The 15,969-nt window shown below is 43.0% G+C and overlaps 1 protein-coding gene and 1 long non-coding RNA gene across 10 annotated transcripts in view; both read right to left on the minus strand.

Annotated features, from left to right (window-relative positions):
* TCF12 (transcription factor 12) overlaps window positions 1-11,534 on the minus strand; it is a 162,811-nt gene extending 151,277 nt beyond the window's left edge. The window contains exons 1-3 of one of the 9 annotated variants that reach the window (XM_017827490.1): window positions 11,233-11,534; window positions 9,498-9,597; window positions 8,635-8,707 (exon numbers count right to left, since the gene is read on the minus strand). In XM_017827490.1, the coding sequence (XP_017682979.1) occupies window positions 8,635-8,707; window positions 9,498-9,572 (148 nt within the window). In that variant the 5' untranslated portion in view covers window positions 9,573-9,597; window positions 11,233-11,534. Of the gene's footprint in view, window positions 1-8,634; window positions 8,708-9,497; window positions 9,598-9,760; window positions 10,070-10,631; window positions 10,676-11,232 lie in introns of those variants that run through there. The other 8 variants (XM_017827493.1, XM_017827489.1, XM_017827485.1 and 5 more) reach the window with 8 other exon arrangements.
* Window positions 11,535-12,585: 1,051 nt separating this feature from the next.
* On the minus strand, window positions 12,586-15,640 carry LOC108503505. The gene is made up of 2 exons (XR_001876852.1): window positions 14,894-15,640; window positions 12,586-12,849 (listed from the first exon to the last, which is right to left on the minus strand). It is a non-coding gene; the product is annotated as an uncharacterized LOC108503505 (long non-coding RNA).
* Window positions 15,641-15,969: the final 329 nt, after the last annotated feature.

Genomic DNA, 15,969 nt, shown 5'->3' on the forward strand with positions numbered 1-15,969 from the left:
TTATATTTAAAAAGGAGGAAAAAATACACCACCTAAAATGTAATTCTCACAAATCCGGGTTCAGAACCCATAAAACAACCTAAAACTCCAACCCAGCCCAACTGAAGTTTCGCTGTGTTACCACCACTTCAGCAACAGCAAAGAGCTCTTCCAGAGACAAGGCAAACACAAAATGTTTCCTACAGTTTTGTTCATGCAGAGGAAAGTAAAACAGTGAAAGCAAGTGGTTCAGCTCCTTACCAGAACTCCATGTAACTGATAACCTGATCAAGACACAGACACCACCATTTCTGCAACTGTAACTGGCACAGAACAAAAACACTTAAAGAATCTGCTACCCCCAAAAAAAAAAACCAAAACAGACTTCAAAAGTGTAACAAATATTTCACATGCTTATAAAAAACAATACAGACAATCTCTGTAGAAGGTCAGGAGCAAGAAATCAGGTCCACTGCAACTAAAAAAAATTACTCCAGAAAAAAAGGAACACAAAATTGTCAGCTCTGTGTAAGAAAATATCTACTTATTTCCTTCTTAGCAATAAATTGCTGTAATACCAGAAATGTACACTTTTTAAACTTTCTTTTAAATGCATTTCCATAGCACTAATATGGAAGTGTACAACTTCCCTGCCCAAGATTAGCCTTCCTTAGTTTTATGCTAAGGTTTTACTAACATCCAGAGTATTATCCTGCTAACAGGGCTGCAAACACTCACACTCAAGCCTCTTTCTCTCTCACCCCCCATTCCACACACTTTAAAACACCAGCAACAATTATTCTCATGTGATCAAGCAAGATTTTTCTGCATTACACTGGTAAGAACATGAAGTTTATGCATTTTAAAGCAATTCCAACCCCTCCTTAAAAAAACCAGTAAATCACATCTCCAGCATACAAGAATCTAACCAAGTCCTGAAGATTGATTGGGTACATTTTAGCCTGATTATCCTCTGAAAACAGTGAGATATTATCATGACAACAAAAGCTGCTCTTTCTGGTCATTCTTGGTATTCAGTTAACATCTTCACCAAAGAAGTACGTCCTTTATGTTTTTGAATGTTGTGTTTACAAACAGAGTTCTGTTTTACAAATGAAAAAACAAGGCATTCATTCAAGACATTAAAAAAAAATTACCATTATCTCATCTTCAACTCATAATAGGGAAAAAAAAAAAAAACCTTTGCCCCTACAATCGCTAGTAAATAATGGATGGTAGTATTTAAAAAGTCCACAAGGACCTCCAAATCCTCAGGTTGAGGTATTCAATTGAACTGGGGACTTCTAAACTTTCATATTAATTTAAAAAAAATCCAAACAAAAAAATCAAGCAAACAAAATGCACAAATTGAAGAGTGGCCATTACTATTAAAGACAGGAAGAAAAAAATATTAAAAATAGATTTCCTGTCCTCAGAATGATAATTTTGAACTGCACTAATACTTCCCCCCCCTTTTCCTACAAAGTTTAATAACTGAAAGTGATTAAGGTGAATACACAATTTAAAACTAGTTATGCATATTCAACAACAATCTTCAAAAATGCAGAAGAAAAGACTTGCTTATTTCTTTATTTACTATTTAAATTTAGTGACTTCCTCATAGGATAAAACACAAAACCACTCAAGTTTTGCCATACATTTCTAAGTAGTGCTAACTCATTAAACTACACAATGCCTCTAAACAAAGCTTTTTAGAGAATATACTTGATTGAATGAAGTAATTTATTGAAACTGAATTTTCAAGTATGCAAACTGATATTTGGTTTTAAGTAAATTTAAGATTGGAGACTTATTTATTATATCGCATGGATCACATCTGGCTCCATGTGTAATTTAAGAAATTTTACAAAGCTTCTGAAAATGCTCAGTGATATTTCCTCAAAAACATGATCCTTCAACATCAAGAGTAACAAAAACAACTGCATCTCCACAGTCAAGAGAACTCAGCTCAACAAGTCTGGCAAAGTATTTCAGTTTGTGCACAGTTTTCCATCTTAAAAACAGTCTCCACCAACTTCAATCTCACTAAGAGATATGGTATTATATTAGTGCCTTAAACATCTTTCTCTTCATAAATACACACAGTGTTCAACCATGAAGAATTGCACTATCCCTTTAGCAGCCTCAAGAAAACACAGGTTACCAAGTTTATAGTACAGTCTCTAGCACATTAACAGAAATTCATATATCAGTTATCTCTAGGCTCAGCTATGGATAAAGTAGAATTACCTGAGACAAACAGCTGTCACAGCAACTTGATAGCAAAATGACTAAGGGGTTAAATCCTCTCTGTGTGACAGCTGGAAAGGAGTGGGGAGAAGGGAAACTTTGGCAAGCATGACATTCCCTTGTTAAAGACCAAAAAAAAGACCATTAAAAAAAAAAAGAAAGAAAAAAGAAACCTTAGCAAAAGCTGCAGACATAAAAGTTTTACAGGGACAGAGAGTACAAGTTCAGCTGACATTAAAGGACACACAAATACATAAGAATCTCATTTATATTTCTCCTCCTCTGCTTTACCCAAATCTTTAGTCCTCATATTTACATTTATATCAACACTGCTTTCTGGGTAAACACAAAATTTCACATCATACTCCTTCCCACATGCCATTAAGACCACTCTCCAAAGCTTCTGGATACTCTTCATCTCTGATGAGAAAAATGTGGCAGATCACAAAGCTACTGGCTGGGGTGGAGACTCCTGGTGGAAGGTGCCCCATCCTGGGTAGCTCCACATCAGGAAAGGACAAGGCACTCCTGCAATCCCAGATCTGTTGAAGCCACCCAGAAATAACATTGCAAGGACCTTCCCTGTGCCCTGAGACAGTAACATTTATACAGGGATTGGGGTTTGGACGCTGTGCTTGTAACACAGTGACCACATCCCTGCTCTTACCCTGGGAAAACTCATGGCTGGAAATAGAGGATTAACTTTTTGAAAGAACACTTTCTGCACACCAACACAGCCAGAGCCACAGCTTCCCTTACTAACGGTGTCAAATGTATCTCTAAACAGAAGACAGGCCAAACACTACTGAAAATTCTCAAATTAGCTATTTGGAAAACAGCAAAAGAATTTCTGACCAATTTACATGGTCAGAAGCCACAGTCAACAGCAATAAACAATGGATGAACATCTACTTATCTGCTCCCCAAACCAGATTCAGAACACTGAGCTGTTCTAGTAACTTTTCCGTTCTCCTCCTTTTTTTTTTAATCACAGGAAACATCAACACCCACAAGACCACAAACACATTGCAAGAGACTGTTCACTTTAAGGTTGGGTTATGAGTTCTCCCTATCCAACATTTTTTTTTAACCTTCTCTTTCTTAAACAGGAATATGGAAGCTGTGTTAAAGAGGAATATATGCTTTTCAAGACTGTTCATGGATTAAGTGCCTGATAATTTATCTTTCCAAAAACTAGGGAAAGACAGCAACAGTGCAACAGAGCTGCCAACTGCAGAGTCACATATTTACCAACTCTGTATCACCCTTCAGGTTTCTAAATGCAACAGGTGAGGGATCCAGACTGAAATCTTGACCTCACTTGCAGTTGGTTCATTTGAAGAGCAATCCATGGGTCTCCCCTACAGACCACTAGAAGGTGAAGGAGCTCTGGACACCTCTCTGCTTTCCAGCACAAGGCTTCTACAGTGCTTTCAAGGCTCTTCAGAAGAGGACAGAATTTAGCACCCCTCAGACCCAAGATGAAATATCAGGTTACCAGGTCTACGGGTTCACCGTTAATGAAGATAGAGGACAAACTACATATTAAAAAATTGAAAATAATTAGAAAGCCACACAGCTGCATGACCTAATGTTTATTGCTACAGATTTGAAGCATTTAACACACAATAACCCTATCTTCTTTTGAACAGCTAACAAAAACACACAGGATAACAACATATTTTGGGTGATAAAACCAGAAATATGTATGAAATTCCTGAAATACAGGCCTTCCACTTTTTCATTTATTTATTTAAAATCTGTCATGACCTAACACATTGGAGAACCTGACTATGTGACTACACAAGATCTCTTGTCAACTCCTTAATTCAGAGATTAGGAGCAGCCACTGGGAATTTTCCTACACCTCAACAGGAGACTGCACCAGAAACACACATAGAATGATATCACAGAACTGATTCTTCTTGGGAATCACAGTTCTGACAAAAAGAATTAAAAATAATGTACTTTGAAAGGTTAGGAGCACTAACTTGCATACATAAAAAGTCTCATGTTTCTGCCGTTTTCTTCAAGGCTGTCAGAATTAAGAGTGCCTTTAGTCTTCCAACACTCCTGTAGATCAATGAACAGAGTATTTCAAATATTGCCCATCGAGGTAATTCCCCCAATTATTTTTTTTAATTGGGACTTTTTGTTTGTTTTACAAGGAACTGCTGATGCAAAATTTAAAAGGAAATGAGAGTTTACAGGATGGACAAACGGTAATAAAGTCAGGTTTTGTTAATTTTGGAAACACTGTTTGGTAACTTAATAGATGTGCTAAAGAATTGCCATTGTGTCCATTCTCAAGACACATGGCCCTAATTCAGGGACACTCAGGTTAATGGCAGCTATCAACTTAAATGGGCTTTGCATCAAGCCACTAATTAGTGGCCTGTCCCAATCCACTCCTTACAAACTCAGTACTTTGGTAAAGAAAAGAGGAAAGGGCAGCCTCCTGAACTTGCATAAAAGGGGACCAAACCCATACAAGTGATAACCTAAAGAGCAACATCCAGAAGGTTTTTCTCATGTAGGTCCAGCACAAGTCATGTCTGGGTACACACAAGACTTGTGCCCAAAGCTGTCCACATCCAAATGCGTGTACTTACTTTTCATGAACTTCAGAAGGATCTTTTGGGCGAGAGAAATGTCATATTCTGACAACCTGCTCTTAAACTGCACCTTTTACTTCCAACTCTTATCACTCTTTTCTGTTAAACGTCCACTTCATCTCTTTCACTGATACTTCACATATGCAGGTGCACAGCCACATGTAAAAATCATGCCATTGGTACACTGAGGAAGCTACTGAATAGAAAATAGTTGGCTACACAGGAAAATATTGCCTGTGATTTACTCTTCTTTAACATATGAGATGTTCTTTGCAAAAGACAAAAAAAAAAAAGAAATAAAGAAACTATTTATTTTAGAGTACCAAAATTGAGATTAAAAAAATCTCAACTACAAAAAAAAGATGAAATTGAGATCAAAGCTACTGAAAGCCATAGGAAAATTGCACTATTTTTGCCTGTGCAGGCACCTGCATATTGTGACTGGATGTTAATGGAGTTACTGTAATAAATCAAGGGCATTTAGGCAAAATCAGTAACCACCCAAGTTCGTAGTGGCATATGTGTTGTGGCTTAGACAAAAGCAAAACAAGCCAAAATTTCACTGTAAATCATAAAAGTTGCTGTTAACCATAGCAGCAACAGAAACTTTAGATTTTAAACAAAAACTGAAAAAAGCCTGATTAAAAAAACCAAAAGAGCACATCTCTGACCTTTGCCTTCTCCTACTACAATTTCTAAGACAGAAATGCCTTTATCTTCACCAGTTGGTTTTGGAGGAGAAAAGAATGGCAAGTTCTATTTTAAACAAGAATTAATTACAACAGGTATGACAAGGAATATTTTGTGGCTTAACTTACTGACTTATATATCAGATTACTTTCCCAATATGTTTATTTTCACCAGTAGTCTGACCAAGTTATTTGACTTTATCAGCAGCTTACACGACTTACTGTCATAACATCCTATGATATATCAGATTAGTTCACTTATTTCATCTGCAGCTTTCATTCATAACTGATTGACCTGTAGAAAGCAAGCCTGCCCCAACACCAGACTTCAGCTATCTTTTAATCAAAACACAATGTTCATCTGTTAATCCATGACAGTAATTTCTTACAAATTCTAGATCGGTTGCATTAGCTGTTTTAAATATGCAATCCAACTACATTTATATTTTTACAAGATAATCAGCAGAAATATTGGAGAATTATAGCACATCAAGCTTGTTACATCAGAATTAATAACATTAGCCTAGTATTTCCAACACTTCACAAAGCCACACCTGAAAAACAAACAGAATTTAACCACTCTTGAACAGCAATTAATTTGTCCTTTTAAACTGGGGGGCCTGGGGTGGTAAGGAAAAAATATCAGGAGCATTCCTTCCTTCTAAATCAGATTTCCCAGAAATACACACCCTTAAGAACCAAGAAGATAAACAATTGATTTCCACCTGCTTAATGGGGGCCATTAGGCTGACTCTGGAATCACTGATAGTTTTTTTCAGGAGGGGGCAAGGAAGGTGTTTTCAGATGTTTATTTTAAGTTTAAATGAGAAAGTGGTCTCTATAATAACAAACAATGAACACATTCTTATTCCAACCAAGAAAAGGAAAGCACTTTCCTTTAGTATGCTTGTAAAGACATCACAAAAATAAAACAATTGAGTTTAATGGGAAAGATACTGAAGCAATCTTCACTTCTGTAATTGCCATCAAAATCACAGAAAGTCTGTAAGAGGTAGGAAAATCCAAAGGAAAAAAAAATAGTACTTTTTAGGAATATGCCTGTACTGTGCTTTTCAGTGCTAGACAGCTCAAAGGAATAAATATCTCCTCTTTTCATGTTTCTCTTTAAAAAGTGACCTCTAACAGTAAAAAGAAAAAAAGTTTTTAAACAGTGTTTGTCCTAGAATTTACAAAACACTTGAAATTAAAGCAAGATCACAATTAAATCAGAGTACTAGAAATAAAATGCCTGTACTTCAATGATCTTGACATAATATTTCTACAACACTTCACACTGACTCAGAACACAACTAATATAGAAGTTTGTCACCTCTCACTCCTGCAGAGTAATCCCTCTAGGTCAAAGCTTAGGTCATAACATTACAAGAATTAGGGCATATAATCCCACTAACCAGTAAATCTCTACAACTAGAAATGTTTTTAATGAAAATCTACAAATATATACTACTATTTTTCAAAGAGAAACTCAGCTGAGGTTGTAGTTTGTTTGACAGCTGCTCAGGATTGATATTTATGGGATGATGCACCATACTGGTAAAGAAATTCCAGGGGTCACTAACACTGTTTCTCTCAAAGAACTAACTGTTCTGGCATTCCCTCTTTTTCTAACTATACAAGGAGAGAAAGGGAAACATTACCTACAAATAGGGCATGCCACATTACCTAACAGTGCCCTAGGACCTGAACTAAAAATGAAAGCTCTATTATTCAACAGAAAGTTATTCTACTCCTTCAGGAAAAGCAAGAACTAAGTGGTACAAAATGCTCAGGTTGTGCTCCCCACAATTAAGTTGTGAGGGGCCCCAATGTCTTTTAAAACAAGCTTCAGGGAAACTACTGTCTTGAATATTTATATTTGAAAAAAAAATATTAACTACACCATATACAGATCTCCTGTCTCACTACTGCCAATAATTAAAACTTGATGTACTCTCAAAGATCAAGAGAAAACAAATCACATATTCTGAAGAAAACATAAAAGACTTCTAGTATGTAAAATTACAGCATTTGCTACATATTTCATTAAATTAAATGTGGCAGGTAGTCTCCGAAAAGTTTGAAAAATTACACAATTAAGATGCTTTTAAAAACAAAAATTCTGAAGCGTCACTAAAAAGCAGAGTGCCAATTGGACTCTCCAAGTAACAGCTATGACAATGTAAGAGGCAAGCAGGGGATGTTACCCCACAATTTCAAGCCACTACTTTGCTTCTCTACTGGCATTCTAAATATTTATTTTCATTATCTAAAATACAAACATCACTTTGTTGTCTTCATAAAAACAAAAATATCATTTCACTGTATTCAAACAAGATGAGCCCACATAAAAAGTAACTTAATCAAAAACTTACTTAAGTTTCTCTTTTGATAAATAATAATATACCCTTTAGGGAATGATACAAAGTATCTTTAAAATTTGCACTTATTTCCTCTTACAGCCTTATCTTAAAGGTCTCTGACACAGCTATTGGGAGGACTCATGAAAATACATTGAAGCCACAAAACACATGCAAGGTGTAAATACTGTTACTTGTTTTCCAGATGGGACTGATAAAGTTTCAACACCAGAGAATTCTACTTGTCAAGTCTTTGATAACTACACAGTACCAGAAAATTGTATCAAACTTACATTTCCCTTAACAGATGCCTTTAAAAATACATTTTAAAATATAATGTCCTTGAGTCAGGAGTATTCCATTATTTGGCATTTTACTCCAGTGTTTTCTCCTTTCACACAGGGGGGTAGAAAATACTTCAGCTGAGCAGGTAGGTTTGATTTTCTCAAACCAAACCAACACAGTCATTCATTTTTAATGTAACAACCAGACAACTTCCATGTCAGTATGGCTACAGAGACTCAACACTTCGCTGCACTGGGACAAACAGTCTGAGACACACGGAGGAAAACTGTGGTTAAAGTTGGCAAAATCCGTTATTAAGATCAAAACAACACATCTGTAACTGATCTGAGGATCTTGTGAGAATATGTACAAATGAAAGATTACTTTGAGCACGTGAAGACTGTGCTGAAACAACAAGCCCTAGTGAGGTGAACATTTTGTATCTCGGGTGCATCCTACCTGATCCACTGAACTGGCTGCTTCCTAGTGTAGTTGGTCTGGTTTTTCCACTATTAACAGGTGGGGAAAACATCTGCAAAACAGGAAAAAAATATGCATTTTAATCGGGTTTGAAAGTCTGTGATGAATTATTAATGTAAACTGAAAGAAAGGTTAATATGAAACCATTTCTGTTTTCTAATTTCTGCTTGAAAATAAACAGAATGCAAGGTGCAGTTTAGACCCACAAAACCAATAAGTGAAGTAGTCCTTGCAATTTATCAACACCACTAAAATCTCCCTTCTGCATGAACACGAACAACTTAAAAAATTAAAAGGACACCTACTAGTAATATGACAATTTCAAATAGTTATATGTCTTAAATTTTGCTACTCAAATTATGTTTCTTACTGATCTGCAAGTATAAAGTCACTGGATAAAGACAGCATCTAAGAAGCAGTAGTTTTCTATTGTGTTTATAAATCAAGAACATTTTTGCAAATCTGTTAAAAGTATCACACAGAAAATATCTATAATTTTCTAAGCCAAAACCATCAATGAATAAATTCTGTTATTTGTGGGCAATAAATTTTCTTTTGTTTAACAAAAAAAAAAAAGAGCTAAAGTACCAGTGCCACACGCCAGCTTAACAAACGTTAATTATTAGATTATGCCATCACTGGGTCAGCCTGATTTTAACCAGTTAAACCAATTGACCCAGCTGGTATTACCGTATTAAATCTGGAAGTCTAGACATTACATCAAAGTTCAGGTGTCCAACTTGGCTGAGGCAGAGCCAGCCAAGCCCTGCACGCTGCTGCCCCTACTCCTCACTTCGCATGACCACGGAGAAGTCATGAGAAGACCTCGGAGAATATCCTACCGCACTGAAGTCCAGCAAGTCGCTCAGTTCCTTGTCAGTTCCTATAGCGGCCATCCTCTGCTGCTGGGAATTCATCTTCCTCCGCTGCTCCGATCACCTTCTAGGGCACAAGGAGAGAGGCACAGGCAGCACTTCCCCGCGGGAACCGGCCCGCGGCGAACGGGGGCCTCCGGTACCTGCGCCCCCGGGACGGGGTGGGGGCTCCCGGGGGAGCCTCGCTCGGCCGGGCGGGCTGACGGGATCGGCAGCTCCCCCGAACTAACCAACTCTCCTCAAGTTTCCTCAGGCTCCCTTTTCTCCTTCATTCCACTTCTCTCCCAGCCTCTACCGTGCCACGGTCACGCCGCAAAGCGAGGCCGCCGCCGCCGCCAGGAATTAGGTCCCCCCCAGGCAAGCGAAAGCAAACAAACAGCCGCGGCCCCGGCGAGGTCCGGAGAATTAGCGAGAGATTAAGTGACTCACTGTCCCCGCAACAATGGGGTTGACGAGCGGGGCCGGACGAGCCTCAGCAGAGCCATCTCCGCCCCGGCATTATCGCCCGCCGCCGGTGCCGGCTCCCCCTCTCCCCGCCCGTCCTCCCCTCCCCGGGGGCCGCGGCCGCCGCTCGGCGCTCGGGACCGCGGCGGGCCGGGAGCCGCCCCCGCGCGCCGCACGCGCGCACGCGGGACCGGGCGCGCGCGCCGCCGGGCGGGGGGGTGCGTGTGGAATGCGCGTGCGGCGGGAGCGGGGGGGGCGAGAGGGAGCGGGAGGGGCCCGCGCTCTTCCCTTGTGCCGGCGGGGGAGCGGCGGGGGCCCCGCAGCCCCGGCCAAGTTTCGGAGCACGCCCGGGCCTTTATGAGCGCGGGGGGAGACGCCGAGCGCCGCCCGCGGGGGACCCGCTCCCGCCCCGCCGGTCCGCGGCCCGGAGAGCCCCGCACACGCCGCACGCCCGCCCCGCCACCAGCCCCTCGGGGTCCCTCAGCGGCGCCCTCGCGGCCTCCCCGCCGCCGCCGCCCCGCGCCCGCCCGCCCGCGGCCCCGTCCCCTCGCCCGCCGCCTCTGCCCCTGCGAGCGCCCCGGCCGCCGCTTCCCTACCCCCTCCCACCCCCCCACCCCGCCGCTCTCTTCCCAACTTCTGGCGGCCGCCCGCACTCACCCGCTGCCCCCGCGCGCTCCGGTGAGCAGGGCCGGGCCGGCGGCGGCGGGCGGGCCGCGGGCTGGGTGGGAGGCGACGAGCCGAGCGCTCCCCCCCCCGCTGGAAGGAACTTGTGGGTTCCCTCAGGCGGACATTTTTTTGCTTACAGAGCCTCAGCACCACGTTCGCGGCTCCGGCTCCGTATCCCTCCGCGCCGCCACCGCCGCCTTAACCCTTAAGGCGCCGCGCCGCTCCCGCCGGGCCGGGCGGGGATCCGCGGGAGCCCCCGGGAGCTGCACCGGGTCCCGCCTCTGCCCCGGCACTCCCCAGCAGCGGGGGAGAAGCAGGACCCCCCCGGGCCGCTAGCAGATAACATGCAGCGCACGGGAACGGACCCCTCCCCACCGCTCCCCAACTCGACCGTACCCGCCAGCAAACCTCGACATGCAGCACTGCCGGCAACGCACGTGCCCCAAAATACATGATCGCACTCCCCATCCCCTAAAATACGCCTTAATACTTTTTTATGTAGTAATATACAGCCTTACTGCGCAAAATAAAACTGCGTATAGACTACATAAATATTTAAGCATTCATTAGCAGCTTCCTCTTAAATACATACCATTAAAACCACAACGTTTCAAAGCACAAGAACATGGCTGTTAGTGCAAGAACACACACTCAAACTCTGCAGTTCTCTGAAACAGGTGATGCTAAAGCTGAACCAGCCTCACGGCTTCCGTGCAGAAATGGGAACCAGCGGGTGAAGAACCCGCGCCCTCATTTGGGTCCTGCCACTGCTACAAACAAATCACTCTTTTGTGCTCCGTCTCCCCCTCACCAAACGGCACTGCCAGCCTGTCCTGCTGGGAAGTTTATTTCGTGCCTGAGCCACTCCGGCACAGCAGCGTCCCGGCCTACGGCGCGGGCGGCTCTCCCCGACACCGAGCGGTGCGGTGCCGGTGCGATGCCCGTGCTCCGTTCCACGACCGTCTCCCGAGCCTGCAGAGCCCCCAGGTGGCACCTACTTGCCACCACCTGGGGCTGGGCCTGCTCTTCTCTGACCCCGGCTACCGAGGGCCACCTACCCCTCCCGCTGAAAGGGAGAATTACAAAGTAATAATCTATGCAGCTTCTGGCGTGTTATTCTTTTGGAGCAAGGGGACTTAGAAAACAAGAGGACAATGAAACAAGGGTACTTAAAATCCCGGAGAAACTAAAAGGCTCCAGGGAGGCAGGAGGCACGGCAAGGAAAGGCGTGCTGTGTGGAGCAGCACGCATCCCTTACAGGATGCTGCTTGGCAGTCCCCCAGCTCTGGAAGGCAGGAGGCTGTACACAGGGCTCTCCAGCCACACACCCATCCCTTCCAAATAAACTCTTCCCACCCCAAGCCCTGGCTGTGACATCTTCCGGAGGAAGGGTAACGTGGTAACAAACCACCCCCAGGCAAAAACAAACTGGAGACTTTCCTCCATTTTTCTCCCATATATGCCGAGTGCTGGATGATCATTTGGCCTCGTGATTTTATGAATATTCATATATTTGCCACTTAGAAATTCAGGAAGCAATTTGTATTAAAATATCAACACAATGACTTCCATTCTCTGTGCCCCTGAGGGATGTAAGTATGTACTTTTTCTCTTTGATGTATAAATAACACTTCACTTTAGAGGAAAGTACCCAGTGACAGAGATCATTTCATGAGGAACTTTCTTTAACATATTTTTGTTACAAGGAAGATCTGCTATTTACATACTGTGAAGTTATTGTTTCTCTGGAAGCGTTACTTTTTAACCAGTAGTGGCACTCAGTGCCAGCACAGCTGCCAGGCTGATAAGCATTGCTCAAAAAAACTGAGTAAATGTAAAGAAGGTGGAAGCAATAATGCTAACAATTATTTGTGCTGATGTGTAATTGCATTAAAATTATAACAATTTCAAACAGAATACCTTGTATTTGCCTTCTGACATCAGATTTTAAGGTTCACACTTTAAGGCCTTTATTTGCAGTTAGAAACTTCGACTGGAAGATGACATATCCACGTAATTCATGGCACAAGGTTTAAAGTTACCCAAAATACCACAAGATGTTCCATTTGCTCCACAATGACATGTCACTTTCTCGTGCAGATGCTGAGTAAACACGCTCAGTACCAAAAGTGACTTTGTAGCAGCCGTTCTTTTGCATTACACCTCCACGGGCTGCTGGCCCTCTTAGAAGAACTTCATTTCCAGGCACCTATAACAAATTATCAGAACATAAATGAACTTTCCAGAAGTTATGCCAGACAACTTAGCAAGTACACAAGGCCTCAGGGAAGGTATGCTTTGGCCCGAAATACACTGGGAGTCTGACCTAAAGGAGTTTGCTCTGGGGAGATAAAATTGTAATGAGTTGGCCCATTCAGAAATTTCAGAACATACTCCTGCAGGTAGCTCGAATAAAACTGCTGTGAAAGATCAGTAACTATCACATCCTCCATTACAGTAAATTCTAAAGTGATTTAACCTAATGTTTCCTGGGTACTGAAAATATTCTGCCACACTGGTGAGACTTGGGATCTTTAACCTATTCAGTTTTTAACTCCTTTTCATGTAACACTGATTAGAACTAACATGTACACCCAAAACATTGAGGCACAATATTCTTTGTCTATACTGTCTTTCACCTATTCTCAGAATCTCCACCTCTTTCTCAAGGTGTTACTTACTTAGAATCCTTTCAGCTCTGCCACTCCCTATAAATTATTATAAATTATTCCTGTTCACCGTAAAGATAGGAGCTTGAAAAAAAAAATGCATTTCACATCCTTATCCTGTCATAGTCATCCGCAGAAACTGAAACAGAAACCAATGTGGTCAACATTCAAGCAGAAAAAAATCCAAACAAAATCAAGCCAAATAAAAAAAAACAAAAAACAACAACAAAACAACACCCCTCCCTCCCAAAAGCCAAAACAAAGTCTCTGCCTTTACCTCTCTAGAAGCTTTATAAACATTTTAAAAGATTTGCAGAAATCAGTGTCTGAAACCTGGTTCAGACAGGTACAACAGTTTCCAATTTGCAACAATTAAAATACTTCAGTCTGATTCCTGCTGCAATTCCTAGATATGATTGTTTCCTTGTACATGTGCAAATGCAGCAAACATATTACACAAAAAAAAACACAATTAAGAACTTCCAACTTTTCCATGACACAGCAGCAGCACCTTCCTTGTACATTACACACCAGGCTAAAATACCCTCTGCAACTGTTACACCTTTCACGTCTTTAAAAATAAAAGGTCTTCGCTTTGTAGGGAGCAACCGATCAGATGGATAGTACAGAGATCTACCAGAATAAATGAATTTATCAGTCTTGTGGATAAATACCCTTTCCTGAGAGAAGTCTTCAACCTGTCACGGAGAAGTGCAAGTAATAGGCAGGTAAATCCATGCACACAAAGTCATCAGTGAACTCCAGACACTGACAGAACACACAGTGCAACTGTAAATCTTTATGGTAACTGCCCTGACAGCTGATCTACCAACATCAATATGGTCAGCAACCAACCAGAGCAATCAGGGAATTGCTAGCTGCCAGATGGCGATGGCAACATTCTTCTGCATGCTTCACCGTGACCATGAAAATGAGGAATTACGTACAGGACATAAAAAAATTAAGAGGAATATAAAACCCAAATCACGTGAGTACAACTCCCTGAAAATAATCACACTCATACACGGTTTTCACAGCCTTCATGAATTGCTTTCCACCCACTCCTTAAAGGAAAAATATTTGATACAGCAGACAGCTGTTGTGCATTCAGGGATGTGAGAAAATGTATTCTGTATTACTATTTAATGTATCATGCCTGTGTGAATAGAATCATTAAGCTGGCATGTCTCCTTTTGGTTTATTTATTCTTAAATTTACACATGCTGAATTAATCCACTACCACCACCCAATCTGTATAAACTCCTGGGGTGTTCCCCAACAGAGCACTTGACCGAGGATGAAGTTCTCACTGCAATGGCTCCTTTAAATCAACATGTATGTGCTCAGCTTGCATCCACAGCCAGCAATTTGTCCATGATAAATGCTATTGCTCAGCAAATCCATAGCCCTGGAGAAAAGTCAGCAAAGCTTCTTTCCTGCTCCAGTTTGTTGTTGTTCTTGTTTGGTTTCTTACAACAAATTTCCACCCTCACCTAAACCACTGAATCCCTTCTACTACTTCCAGTAGACTTCCCAGTACAGACAGCAATGCTCATTTGGAGTCAGCAATAAGGAGAAAACGACCTTGTTTCCTGCAACTGGCGTGGACAAAGCAATTCCATTTTCTCACTGTATTCACCTGGAATCTGACTCAAGCCAGTAAAAAAATATTTTTGTTGTAATACATGAAACTTTTGGATGAAGCTCTTGGGGAGGCATTGTGTTCTTCCTACACCGCCTTCCATCCAAAGCAGACTTCGGAAAAGTATCCTACATACAGCTGTGCTCCTGTGCCCAAGCCTCTAGATTGCGCAGAGCACACTCTTATCAGTCCAGCCCATCTTACAGATAACTGAATTTGCTGCCTGCTATATTTACCTCGCGGTAATTAAAATTATATAACATTTATATTATGTAACTTGTTCTACAATAGGGAAGATTCAGAACATTTGCAGAAGGCTACAATGGTGAAAACTCGTCACCAAAGAGTAGTACTTAGGAGGCGATCAGAGAGCATATGCAGGGTGACTACTGCAAAGTCAAAACCTGTTTCTGTGGGGCACGGTTCTTGTTCCTGCTACTTGTACACTTCACTTGTTCCTGCTGCTGACAAAGTGCTCACCAAGTGCTTGTGGCTGCGCAGGGAGTGGGTAGAAGCTTTAGCTCGACCTCTTCACAGGAGGAATTCCTACAAAAGTTGACTGGGGGAAGCGGAGGAGGGGAAAAAGGCGGCGATTGAAGGGAGAAATCGCGGCGGGAGGGCCCAAGGGAGACGGCCCCGCAGCAGGACCGGGCCGGGCACAGCGGGGCCGTGACCGCGGCCAGAGACCCCGGGCCCGCCGGGAGCTGCAGGAGCGGCCCCGCCGGGGCCCCTCCGGCTGCGTGAACCCCGCCCGGCCCCTGGGGATCCCCGGGCTCAGCCCGCGCCCAGCCCGTCCGGACGCGCCGGGTCCCGCTGCCCCGGGGCGGCCCCGCGGGGGAAGCGGCGCTGGCCGTGCCCGCCCGGCCCCGCCACCCGCTCCCCGGCACGGCCCGAAGTTGTGCGGGACCGAACAATGCGGGGAGGACTATTTCTCCTTCCGCCGGCCGGGGGAGGGGAGCGGCAGCGGCGGGGGAGGGTCGGGGGCCGCTCCTCGCCGCAGGTCCCGGGGCGGGGCGGG

The sequence above is a fragment of the Lepidothrix coronata genome, unplaced genomic scaffold (genome assembly GCF_001604755.1).
Source record: "Lepidothrix coronata isolate B3197 unplaced genomic scaffold, Lepidothrix_coronata-1.0 Scaffold140, whole genome shotgun sequence".
Lineage (NCBI taxonomy): Eukaryota > Metazoa > Chordata > Aves > Passeriformes > Pipridae > Lepidothrix > Lepidothrix coronata.